The 13,808-nt window shown below is 46.1% G+C and overlaps 1 protein-coding gene across 1 annotated transcript in view; it reads left to right on the forward strand.

Moving 5' to 3' along the window:
• The first annotated feature begins 983 nt into the window (after positions 1-983).
• LOC126059404 (deleted in malignant brain tumors 1 protein-like) overlaps positions 984-13,808 on the forward strand; it is a 109,579-nt gene continuing 96,754 nt past the window's right edge. The window contains exons 1-4 of the mRNA XM_049855105.1: positions 984-1,164; positions 3,102-3,182; positions 11,151-11,249; positions 12,928-13,242. Of these exons, the coding sequence (XP_049711062.1) occupies positions 984-1,164; positions 3,102-3,182; positions 11,151-11,249; positions 12,928-13,242 (676 nt within the window). The remainder of the gene's footprint in view (positions 1,165-3,101; positions 3,183-11,150; positions 11,250-12,927; positions 13,243-13,808) is intronic.

The following is a 13,808-nucleotide window of genomic DNA, read 5'->3' on the forward strand; positions in this document are numbered from 1 at the left end:
TCTAGGGTGTGGCCTGCACCATCTTCTATCTTACAAGAGATAAAAGGTAAGGGAAGCAAGTAGAGAGTGGGGACCTTATACCACCAAGGAAAAAGCACAGGGAGCAGAGCGTGTCCTTTGGACCTGGGGTTCCTGGGCGGAGAAGCTTCTAGCCCAGGGGATGATTGACAAGAAGGACCTTCTTCCAGAGCCAACAGAGAGAGAAAACCTTCCCCTGAAGCTGAAACCCTGAATTTGGACTTCTAACCTACTAAATAAACTGTGACAAAATTAATTTCTCTTTGTTAAAGCCATCCACATGTGGCACTGCTGTTATACCCAGTCATTGCTGTTATAGCAGCACTGTAATCAGACCTCGGCTTTGTGGCATTGAAGCCTCCTCTCTGTATATTTCACTAACAGGCTTGTTTCCAAGTAGAAGGTTCATCTATTCCACTGTACGGTGAGACAATATTGTGAGGTATTAACCTACGATCTGTCACCAACCTCACTGGAGAATAATTGACTATCCTCCCTCTGACTATTGGAGGTGATACCTCCATAGCTTCCAGGGGAACTAGAAAGTAAAAACATCAGGTTATTGGCTTTTGGTTCAAGAGACGTAAGATAGGAATATTTGGAAGAGGATCCATGGGCCTAAAGGTCCTCTGAAGTGTTTTGGGGACAGAAGTAAAAAGGGAGGTTGTTGATGGTGGGCTTCTGATGCCCACAGAACAACAGTCTCCAAGTACTTTGAAGGACTCTGGGATCTGAAGCTAGAAGAGACTCGTGGCCCTCTGCCATCTGAAACTTTGGGAGTCAGCACTCTGGCAGGAGTTCTTCACTGCCCTGCTGTGTGAAGGTGAGAGGAGAGAGGACTGCATGGTTTGTTAGAGACAAAAAGGGCTCAGGGTAGACCCTGGAATGGCTCCTCCTTGAGAAGGTTGCAGAACTTAGAAAAGGGAGAGAGAATGTGTGCGTTCTGGAGGGCCCGAAGGGACATGATGGCTGTGACCAGGGATGCTGAAGTGAAAAGCAGTGAGGACCATGCAACCTGGGACCAGACAAGGATGCAACACCTCAGTGAGTACCAACATGGAGGGACAATTGCGTATGAGGATGGGGCAGGATTGGGCCTCTACCTCATGATGGCAGCATGGATGAAAGCCAAAGTTCAGGAACCAGGTACTCCCCATGGAAGACCACAACCCTATTTACTCTGCCAGGGACTTAGAAGGAGGGGAAGGGAAGACCCTGGATTGCCTGAGGGTAAGCTTGAGAGGGCTGAGCTTATTAAGACTTATTTTGACTAAAGTCTATAAAAAAAAAAAAAAAAACTATAGTCTGGCAGAATAAGGGTCTATAGTCTGGCAGAATAAGGGTTGAAAAGAGAGGTTGAGTTGTAAGAAAAGGAATAGAGATTCATTTTTGGCCTGTGAAATTTTATACCAACTGTGGTTATTTTTGTCTATGTAATACTCTCTCTCCCTCTATGCCTATTTTTTCTCTGTCTCGGCTAAATTTAACTGAGTTTATCCTATGACTTAATGGCATTGAGACTCTTAGAGAAGCTCAAAGTCTCTCTTAAAAGAACCTAGTGAGAAATATGGAGCCCTGGAGGTGCGGTGGTTAAGAGCTCGGCTGCTAACCAGAAGGTCGACAGTTCAAATCTACCAGGTGTTCCTTGGAAACCCTATGGGGCAGTTCTACTCTGTCCTGTAAGGTCAATATGAGTCATAATCAACTGGATAGCAACAGGTTTGGTTTTTGGTTTTATTAAGAAATAAAAATCTTCTTGCTTGTGTAATTTACATTTTTTATATACTCATAATTTTATTGAATCCTCTCAAAGACCTTCTAAAGTAAGTAGAGAAGATAATATTACCACACTTTTTTGGATGAGGAAACTAAGGCTTAGAGAAGCTAAGTGGACGTCCCCAAATCATAAGGTAGGTACAAGACTCAGACCTTTTGAACCCAAGTTCCATCTCTCATCCCCCAGCTACCCATGACCCTATTCTTGTCATCATGGCCAGATGCACACCTGGCCAACCTTTGGTGTTCTGCACACAAGAGAAGCCAGAAGCCCTTCCTGCTGGACATGGTGACCAATACATTGGATTCATCCAGTTTGTAGAGTAACCTTGATATCGTAAATATAAGTAAAATTAGAGTATCCAGAGTGGCAAAACTCTTCCTGCCACCTACTTCTCACAACCCAGTGATTCTATAATCCCTCTCTGTCCTTCTCACTGCAAGTAAACAGACTTAGATATAGGCTCCAGGAGGCATTTTCTCTATGCGAAGAGTGCTGTATCCTAAGATTTAGAGCAGAGAAGAGTTATTTGAAATTATGGGATTATTTATTACTATAAACCAATGATTTAAGTAGAGAGCAAATACCTGTTAGGGAAGCAGAACAATAATTTTAATAATTTGAAGGACATTACACATCAATGTGTGTTGCCAAGTTCAAGTCAGTTCAACAAATATCCGAGTGCAAGGCATCATACTAAGCATCTTATAAGTGAGCAATGTCATAAACTCCTCAAGGAGTTTACAGGATAATGGAGAAAATAGGGCTAAAACAGTAGTAACTAGGATCAAGGCAGAATGTATTGCCTATTATAAGAGAGGTTCCAAGCTGATGCTAAGGAATTAGAGGACGGGGCAAATAAACATAGTTGGGGAATAAAAGAAACTTCAAGAAAGGAGGCACGAGAGGGAGGGGGTATTGAATGGTGAGTAGAATTTCAGTCATTCCTTCCACTGGGAACTGCCACATTCAAAAGGAAATGATACCTTCAGTGAGATTTAGAGCTCCTGGTAGCCTCTCTCCCCTGAAGGGGCTAGAGGGTCCCCCATGCCTAACTAGGCACCAGCCCATGATTTGCCTTTCCTTCTCTCTGATTTTGACGCCCCACTGTTCCATGAAATGCATCTAACAGGTAGAGTCACCCTTTCCCCCTTGGCAAATATACACAAAATGCCAAAGCAAATTAGTTGTCTCTGTTCTGAAAGCTGGCCAGTGGAAGCCTGAGAAGAGCATCAGGTTGCACTGGCTGCCCCACGAGGGCCAGCTGGACAGCCTATAAAAGCTGAACCTCTGCGTTTCCCAATAGCTGGAAGCTCTCCCACCATGGGCTGCCAAGCCCTCCTGCTCCGGCTGCTGCTCTTCTTCTCAGTTATTCTACAGGAAGCAGGTACTGCCCCTATAGCCCCAAGGCTGTTTGCCTTGTGCCTGGTTACAAAGTTGCAAGAGGAAATCTGGTGGTTTGCACATAGCGCACTAGCACACTGTTGGAACACTTAAAGTTCAGACAAACAACCACTGATGAGATGCATAACAGTGATTGATTTTAGGGAAGTCCGATCAAGTGTTTTCTGTAAGTTTATTCTCTGTCAGCAAAGCCTTGGCCAGTTTATTTCTCCTTAAAAACATGGTTCTATTTCTAGGATTCTGGATAGAAATGGATCAAAAAAGGAATACGTGGCTATGGAATATCCAGTAAGGGTCCTTTAAGTGTTCTTTGGCTTAGGTAGTGATATTCAGCACAGAGGTGTTGAATTACAGTCACAATTGCTGTATTGTTGCTATAAGGTGTTCTGAAATGTACAGTAAAAGAATATCTTATGTCTGACGTCATGTGCAAGTATCTGGACTTTATTCAAGAAGTCTTCTATCCGAAAATCTGCATCTTTCTGTAAAGCAACAGGTTTATCAATTTGCTGTTCTTGGTCTTCATGCACACTGCACATCTGTAGTAAGGAAGTTTTAATTTAACCTGGAAATGAATTAATTTAAAATATCTACATAATTTCAATTCTTTGTACCATTATTTTGTGGCTTTGGGGAAAGTATATAAAGTCCTTTGTTCCTTGGTCTTCCCACTTGTACTAACAAATGAAAATTGGGAAATACTCTCTACCGACAAACAGCTCAAATATGTTTTTTATTAACTGCAAAAGGAAATCGTAACTCTCCAACCACAGAGTAGTGGTTGAGTGTAAAGTTTATAGCGAAACTTTCTTTTCTTGCAAAATAATTATACAGATATGTTGATGTCAGCTCTCAAACGTATTTATTATTTACTAGGATGTGAAGAAAGGAGCCTTGAAATGGGGAACCCAAGCTGAGAAGCGAAGAGTGTTGACATGTCGTGGGGTTGGCAACCAATGTCGCAAAACAATATGTGCATCAATTGTTTAATGAAAAACTAATTTGCTCTGTAAACTTTCACAAAAAGCATGATAAAAAATAGAAGGAGACTTGTGGCGCAATAGTTAAGTGCTCGGCTGCTAACCAAAATGTTGGCAGTTCGAACCCACTAGCCAATCCTCAGGAGAAAAGACCCGGTGATCTGCTTCCATAAAGACTACAGCGTAGGAAACGCTATGGGGCAGTTCTATTCCATCCTATAGGGTCGCTTTGAGTCGGAATCGACTAGGCAGCACACAAAAACAACAGGATATTAAAAAGGATCTGAATGATTCCTTGAATCTCTTTTGGAGTTTTGACCTTGTTTCTCATCTATATGTCTGATGACCTCAGGAATAGGAGCTTTAGGGCCAGAGAGGCCTGGGTCGTTCAACCTCTAACTCTAGCACTTTCTGGAGGTGTGATCTTGGGCCAGTTTTTTAATCTCTCTGTTGCTCCTGTGTCCTCACATGTAAAAAGGGGATAGTTCATAGGATGGTTAGAGGGATTTAATGAAAGAGTGTTTGCAGATTACGTGGGAGAGAGCTTCTGGCATAGAAAATGTCCATTCAATGTTAACTGTTATTATAATTGTCTAAGGCTCCATCTCACTCCAAGAGTATGATGCTGTAGACACTGTACGTTCCAAACCATGTATTTTAAACTAAGAACCATGAAAGCATGGGTCATCAGATTATAACATTTTAACATGGTGTTTCCAATTCCTCCAAGAAACTAAGATATTTCCCCCCTTTCAGTATCTCAGTAATAGGTTTCAACAGTAGATTTAATATTTTAAAATGCATAGATAGAGCAGGGAAAGAGTTCTTTTCTTCTAGGATATCAATACCATGAATTTAGGTACTTTGGAGATTTAGGAACTATACTAAATGTGTGTAGAAATTGGTGGGCTTTCTGAAGCATCATCATTTTTGGAAATCGCTAAGAAAATCCAAAATTCATGTTTGTTCCACTTGTGGCAAAGACGATGCTGACTCTGTTGGGGCTCAAAGTGTCAAGTATCAGCTCTGGGAATGTACATATATGACAGGGTTGAAAGTGACCCCTGGACCAATATAGATTGAACCTCAATGAGCTCTGCTTCCCCTCCCAGGGCCTTGTTTAAAACTCACTGCTATTCTTGGGCAGTGGAATCAGCCTATGATTTCATCTGTTTGGAATCAAGTCCCTAGAGGATTTAGGATAGGTAGAAGGTGGGCAGGGAGAAACATCCTGTGGTTTGAGTTAAGGGAGTTTAATGATTTCTGGGAGCTGGAAGGAAGCCACCCTACAATTCAGCAATTGTCATAAGATTCTACATTCTTGATAACTACTGGTAATGCAGTGGGACCAGCAGGAAGTGGGCCCCTACATGCTTGATAACTACTATAATGCAGTGGGACCAGCAGAAAGTGGGCCCCTACGAACAGGATCAGCCTCTACTCTTGTTCTGAACTTGATCCTGAGTTCTACCCACCTCCTCCCATCACAATGCAAAACCAAGTCCCAGTGGAAAAAATAAAAATCAGGGTTATTTTTTACATTGCAGAGGACATTTTCATAGTCTAGTTACAACACTATTCAACTCTCCACTTCCTCTGCCTTCTCCTGTTTTCCTTGAAATTTGCAGACTTACAGCCAGACACCAGCACTTTTTGCCACACTGAGGATACTCATTGTTATACTTGTGGTCCCATTTCTTAGCACAGTTCACAGCACAATAGAGGGCACTCACTCCATAAATAGTGTGAGTAAATGGATAGGAACAAAATAAGCAAGAATGTCACACCATACCAGACCCTCTCAAAATAAACACAACAAGGTTATGGGGTTGTTTCCCCTGATTTCCTCCAAATCTAAGGAAATTTGAGAGGCTCAGTGGGTCTTGTAGACACCATTTGCAAGGAGCAGTGATCAGTGGGGCCATTTTCTTGCTGGCTCCCTGGTGACTCCTTTATCTTTGCCCACTTTTCCAACCCTCTTGCACACACCTGTATGCTAACCTCCCCTCCCCGCCAAAATGTGTACATCACCCTGCAGTTTATACAAGCACGCTGGAGCTTCTGGGAGAGCATGGATTAGTGATATGATATGGCCTTACAGGCTGTTTTTAGATTCTTCACGCTGAGTGCACAAGAGTCTTACAGACAATGGGGCCAGCGAGACCTGGGAACAGCCACCCAGGGATACAATTGCAGTTCAGTGCAGACCCCATTGATATAAGAAGGGATTTGGGAAACTTGCAGACCACGGGCACTCCGTTGATATCAGGGCAATTCACATAAAAAGTCAGAACAAAGGGCAGCTTGTTCACCACCGGAAAAAAAAGGACTATCCTGAAAATGTGATTGTTCCCCGGTGTCGAGTTTATCGGATCAACAGAATCCAAGTTAAATCCTTAGCAGAGTCTCTAAAGCCACATTATGATCAACTTACAGTCAGTGCAGCTATGGTCCTGGACCTGCCCGCCCTCTAGGGCCTCACGCTCTCACCCAGCTTCCTCTTCTTCCCTCACTCCTACAGACCCCATCCCATGTGCTCAGACCTGCCTTCATAGTCCCTCAGCCCATTGGGCTTCCACCCCAAGCACCATCTTCAGGGTGGAAATTCGGGTGTCTGGTTTCTGCTGGATCCTCACAGCTATGCTGCTGCCTCATTCAGCTCCCCTCCCATCTTTAGCTGCCACCACCACCGCTTAACTTTGCTTTCCAGCTGACAGCTACCCCCCCCCACACACACATACACATGAACATGCGCACACTTGCACGTACACACACACACTCACTTTCAGAACCAACTTGTTTCATCCACTTCATCCCCCCCTTCCTCCTCGTTCCCATCCCATAGGAAGCTTTGTCCACCCCATCCCCTCCCCTACTAAACTATCAGCTCTCGCCTTGCTCTATTTTTTTTATTTTACTTAATTTGAAAAGTATTCTTTTTTTTAATTAATTTTGTTGTTATTGAGACTATACACAGCAAAACGTGCATCAGTGACGTTGATTGCATTCTTTCAGTCGTACAACCATTCTCACCCTCCTTTTCTGACTTGTTCCTCCACCATTAACATAAACTCTCTATCCCCTAAGGTTCCTGTCTAATCTTTTGATCCCATATGGATAGTTCTTAAAAGAACATAATGCTCAAGGCAGATATTTTTTACTAGTTAAACTAAACCATTGTTTGGTTTTAAGAAGACTGCAGGGGATATTTTTGGTTTAAGGTGTAAAGACTATATCGGGGCAATAGTTTCAGAGTTCTGTAGAAGAATCCTGATCAAAAGGGGGAAAATGCAGAACAGAATCTCATGTTCTCATGGACTCCAGACTTTTTGGAGCCATGCAGGCTAAATGAGCCCCTGAAACTATTGTCTTTGCTCTATTCTCAAATGGTTCCTTCACCCCAGATTCCTTATCTCACACTAATAAATACTCCCCCAAACGCTACAGACCCTAACACTTTTCTTCATACCACCTACCTGCCTTGAACAATGGTTCTCTTTCTCTCTCTCTCTCTCTCTCCCTCTCTCTGCCAGAGGCTGTTCTGCATTTCTGTAGACAGGGAGCTGTCTCAGGCCTGGGGACATGTCTTGGTGCTGTGTGCCTTACTTAGGATTGAGAAAATATCCACTTTCTGTAACAGGGGATGGGAGTTGGGTTTAAACCTCCCTGCCCCAGCGTCCTGGGAACCTCACTCCTTTCTTCATGGTAAACTTGCTAACGAGTTGCTCATGACCTTGTCTCCTCACTCCTCACTCCCTAAGCACATGCACGCTGACTTCAACCCCCACCTCCTTCTGAAGCTGCTCTTTCTAAGGGAGTATGTCCATTAGCCTTTCATCATCAACGTGGTGGTCTCTGCCTGGTCAGCCCCTGGCAGGCCACACCAACCACTACCACTCTACCGGGATCCTTGATGCTCCTTGGCTTCAGCCACTCACCCGTCTTCGTCTCCTCCTTGCTCCTTGGCCACGCTCCTTGGCCCATTTTCCTCCTTCCTTCCTCTCTCTATGCACCTTCCGTTCCCCTCAATGACTCAATCTCCTTTCCGACTTCAGCAACCATTTCTTTCCAAATCACCGTCTCTACCCTTGACAACACTTCTGACCTTCAGGCCCACGTGTCCCACTGCCTGCTGCCCCCACAGTGAGGCCCAGCACTCCCTCCCAGATCAGCACCATCTTTCCCTGGCTCTCCTGGTCTTGCCACTGGACTTCAAACTTTGCACTGACACCTCCCCATCTCACCCCTTCCTCCACAACATATTCACTGGCCAGTCTCATTTCATTACTTCTCCCTGCAAGTGTCTTTCATGTCCTTCCTCTCTCTTCTCCTCCTGTGGCCACAACCTGGCTCGGGACTCTATTCCCTCCTCTACTAGCTCATGAGAAATCTTCCACCTTTGAATTCATCCTGCATAGCAATTTGGGTTTGAGCTTCCTAATTACTCCTCTGTTCAAAAACATGATTATCTCACTCCTTTCTTCAAAAACTTCCAAAGGTTTCCTGTTGCCTATAAAATTAAATCCATGACTCTTGACCTGGCATTCAAAGCTCTCGACAATCTGTCCCAAGTGATCTTTTCAGTTTTATCTCAATATTCCACTTCATGCTTCCAATCCAGGGGACCATTCAAGCATTCTACACCGTTAGGGAAAGTATCAGAATAACATGATGTAGAAATATTATCAGGGACAAGGTGATCCTCTTCCCTTTTCTACCACCCCACTCCCCCCACACCACACACACACACACACAAATGCCCTTTCTCGTGTTGTGGCAATGAGCAAAGAACAAGGCACAATTTACACGGATGAACAATCACTTTTTGAAATTGCCTTGTCTGGCAGAACCATGCTTTCCTGGAAGCTTGTCGGCCAGGAGCTTGGGTATGGCTCCTCCATGCCTGTCAGCCATATGCCAAGCTGGCTGTATTATGGAATGATGCAAATCCTGGGTGTCAACACCACTGGGACCTTAGCATTTGGGCTGTCCCATCTGCAGTGAGCATAACAAAGAGCTTCTAAGTGTTAGGGAGCAGCATCGTATGTCTTGCTCAGAACAATAGCACTATAACTTATCAGTTCGACGAACAACTGCAGAGGAAGGCAAGCTTGGAGTGGATTTTGCCATCCAAAGGCACACAGGTGTGGTTTAGGGATGCCAGCACCCTGGGCACTCAGCTAACAGTTGGCCAACTCTGGAGCAAGCCAGTTGTTGTCGAATTGATTTTGACTCATAGTGACCCTATGTATGTCAGAGTAGAACTGTGCTCCACAGGGTTCTCAATGGCTGATTTTTCAGAAGTAGATCGCCAGACCTTTCTTCCAAGGTACCGCTGGTGGACTTGAACCACCAACCTTCCGGCTAGCAGCCAAGCCTTTTAACCATTTGTACCATTCAGGGATGCCACAGTAGTCATTCCACAATCAAAATGGTGAAGACGGCGCTCCTCAGGGAACTGTCTTACAAGAAGCCATGTGTAGCAACCCCCTTGGCTCCCTGTAGCCCCTTCACACTCAGTAGCTCAGCGAGGATTGCAGAGCTCACCTCCCAAATATCACTCTGTGCACTCTTCTCTATCCCCACTGCCACTGGCTTGAATTAGCGTCTTGGGATGTTCTGCCCAGGCAGCACCAACAGCCTCAGAGCTCGTTTCCCTGTCCAGACCCTTCCTCTTCCAGTCCATCTTGCTACAAGAAATGTCCTTCTATACTGTACCTCTGGGCTTTCCCAGCTTAAGACTCTGCCTGACTCCTCTTGCTCCCCAAGAAGCCAGGTCCCATACGTGATGGCGAAGGCCTTTCATGCCTAGCCCTGCTGACCTCTCAGCCCCAAGGCCAGCTGTGTGTTGCCCCCAGCCTCCCCTGCCCACATTCTGGCCTCACTGTCCAGTGTTTCTCCAAGGGCAACCACCTGAGATACAGACCAACCAATGCCATTGTTCCTGTTAGCCCAGCGCTGTCCCTCTACAGCCTGCGGGTCTCCTGGATGGGGTAGCCTTTCTCCCCTGTGCCCTTCTTCTCGTCCTACACGCCCTTAGGGCAGAATTTTTCACAGTAAATAGCAGTACTACTCTCCCTGTTTGTCTCCTTCGCTAGACTGGGAATACCAGCACCTCAAAAGCAGGAAGAGTATCTTACTCATCTTTGAGAGCTGTTTGGAGCTCTCGCAGGGGAGCACAGCTACTCACATGCCCTTGACATCTGCCATCCCACTGATTGCTGGGGTCGATTCTGCTGGTCTGGATGGCTAGGCAGCTGTCCCCTTCCTCCCTCACGGCTCCATGTGTATCCCTCCTGAAGCTGTGCACTAGGTCAAAAAGGATGACCTTCCTGATAGAGGAAAAAATAAAGACAAACCCAGGAGATATTAGAAAAGATCAAGTGAATTAAAAAGCAAGGTTGAATGTGTATGTAAACTGCCACTCAATTAAAGAAAAATGTTTCTGTGTTAACTACAGATAGCTGAAGATGCATGTTAGAATATCCCAAAACCCATTGCAATCAAGTTGATTCTGACTCATAGGAACCGTACTGGACAGAGTAGAGCTGCCCCTTAGGGTTTCAAAGGAGCAACTGGTGGACTTGAACTGCTAACTTCCTGGTTAGCAGCCATAGCTCTTAACCACTGTGCCACTAGGGCTCCATTAGAATGTAGTGGCTGATGAAAAGTTGGAATAACTGGTACAAACATATATCCGATTACGAGGAAGAGTTTTAAGATCGAATGCGTCCTGCAGCAAAAGTGTGAGGAAAAGTGATTCTAGAACATGGGTTCCCAAACTTGGCTGTGGGGCAGAAACACTTAGATTGTTAAAATACAGATTGCCAGGCCCAGTTCCTCTGAAACTTGAGTTGGTGGTTCTGGTGTGGGGGCCACGAGGCTGCCGTCTGATGCCTGGCTGTGGTGCGGGTTTCCTTGATCCCGATTGTGCTTTAACTCTGGGTTCTAACATGGCCGCTGTGTCTCAGTTTGCTACAGGAAGAACTTGAGAGGACTGGGACCTGGAGAAAGGCCATGGAAGGTACACCTCAAGAGAAGCACCGTCCACCACATGGAGCAGCGCGAAGGTGAGCCTCAGCCATGAAAACCCCCTTCTGACCTGGGGGGAAGGTCACCTCCTCCCCAAGCAGGATGAGTTTCTTATCTCCAAAAATAAGGCCACTCAGTTTTTATTTCTGCTCAACAAAGAGGGGTGCCCTCAGACCATTAGCTAATTTCATGGTTCTTACACAGTAGAGAAAGAGCCCTGGTGGAACAGTGGTTAAAGTGCTCGTCTGCTAACTGAAAGGTAGGCAGTTCAAACCTACCCAGCAGCTCCACGGAAGAAAGACCTGGCGATCTGCCCCTGTAAAGATTACAGCCTAGGAAATCCCATGGGGCAGTTCTACTCTGTCTTACGGGGTCACTGTGGGTTGGAATCAACTCGACGGCACCCAACAACAGCACACATTAGAAACTGGCTTAAGCGTCTCTGTCTCAGGTGTTCTGAAATTTGGGGTTGCACAATAATCTCTGTTGAACACGCAAAATCCTGGGCCCCACCCCAGATATTCTGATTTAATGGATGGGGGTGCCTCAGGAATCTGCCTCCTCAGAGATGTGGAAAATGGGCTGTGTGAGGGCCACACTTTGAGAAGCACCACCCTGTGGCCACCGGGAGGTGGTAAGAAAGCAGGAGCCCAACACGGCCAGCAGCTGGCCAGGAGAATGCATTTCTATCCCCGCCCTCTCATTACACATCTGTAAAATGGAGATAAAAGAAACTGCCAGCTCCAAAGGGCCCCCCCCCCACCCCATTGGAGGCACGTTGCACATGTTTGCGCATTAGTGCCTTTGAGCAGGTCCGTTAGTATCTCACTTTGCAGAAGAGGAAATGAGAGGTTAAGCCCAGCTCCCACAGCAGGAGAGGGCGAGGTGTCCTTGGGAATAACGCACAATGAGTGTGTTTGTTATCCACCCGCTTTTTTCCAATAGCCTGGACTCATCACTGACAACAATACAGCAAAAACTATTCAAGAGTCCAGAAGACAGTTCTTAAGCTAAAATATCAGGGTGGGAGCCTGGAACCTGAGACCTCCTATCTCCTTTGTTGTTATTGGTAGCTGTCGTTGAGTCAGCCTCTGACTCATGGTGACCCCATGCACAACAGGATCAGACTGTTGTGATCCATAGGGTTTTCATTAGCTGATTTTCGGAGGTAGATTGCCAGGTCTTTCCTCCTAGCCTGTCTTAGCTCCACTGAAACCTGTTCAGCATCATAGCAACATGCAAGCCTCCGCTGACAGATGGGTGGTGGCTTCTCATGAGGCACATTGGCAGGGAATCAAACCCTGGTCTCCTGCATGCAAGGCAAGAGTTCTACCACCGTTGCTCCCCATCTCCTTAGATGCAGATATTCTTACCACAGTGCTTTCGAGGAGAACAAAGCAAAGTCCGTGCGTCCAACCATAAGGCAGAACTAAACTGGTGGCATAGACAATCCAGCCCAGAGAGGAGGGCCCACCAGGAGTAGTCGGAATGAGCCAGGTTCCCATCTGCCCCTCACTAACTATGTGACCTCCGGAGAGCTGTGCTGTTGTCCTTCCCCGTTTCCTCTCTGGTGAAATGAGGATAACAATCCCCTGCAAGGTAGCTAGGTGGCACTCCATGGATGGTAGTTACCAGGATGACAACAGTGGTGGTGAAGATGACGACTCCATTCACCAATTCTTTGGTGGGGGTTGGAGGTCTGCCTTTCTCCTGAAGAGTGGCTTGCCGTGCAGCTCGTGGAAGGTTCTGGAAGGTGTTCTGGCCGTGTCGAGGTGTATTTTGAAGGCACATGGGGCACGGTGTGTGATGACCTGTGGGGCAAGAACGAAGCTCAGGTGGTGTGCCAGCAGCTGGGCTGTGGGACAGCCGTGTCCGCCCCTGGAGAGGCCCACTTTGGCCAGGGCACCGGCCCCATTCTTCTGGACAATGTGCAGTGCTCCGGGACAGAGGCCTACCTGGGGCAGTGCTCCCACGCCGGCTGGTTTGCCCACAACTGTGGGCATGGGGAAGATGCCGGAGTCATCTGCTCAGGTAAATCTATCTTTTCTGAGAGTTTATTTTTCATCTTTTCCAAATTTTTCCTTGAGTCTCCTCCTTTCTCCCCAACATGAGAGAATGTCTTTGTAATGTATCGTTTGCTGGGTAGGAAAGTCCCTGTCTGCTTGGGTGTTGAGCCATTCTTCCTTAAGAAAGACACTCATATTGGAACATTTTCTCCCATGGTATTTATGGAGCAGAAAATACCCTAAATATGACCCCAATCCTCCTGTGTCTATTTGAGAAGCCCAGGGTAAGAATATGGGAAGAGATTCTAGATCTGAAGTCAAAAAAGACTTTGTCCACAGGACCAGCTACCTAATTTGCAGGTCCTGGTGCAAAATCCAAGTGTGGGTTCTCTTGTTCAAAAATTATTAAGAATTTCAAGATGGCGACAGCAGAGCAATGAAACTCGCCTAAGCTCAGGGCCTTGTAGGACTGCACAGATCTCGCACAGGCGGTGCTCCCAGGCCATCCCTCTGATAGATATTCCTCCACCCCTTGCTCAACACACATCCCTCCCGCCCCTCCTGTTAATGTGGCTTTCTGCACATCATTTA

Source organism: Elephas maximus, chromosome 16 (assembly GCF_024166365.1).
Source record: "Elephas maximus indicus isolate mEleMax1 chromosome 16, mEleMax1 primary haplotype, whole genome shotgun sequence".
Lineage (NCBI taxonomy): Eukaryota > Metazoa > Chordata > Mammalia > Proboscidea > Elephantidae > Elephas > Elephas maximus.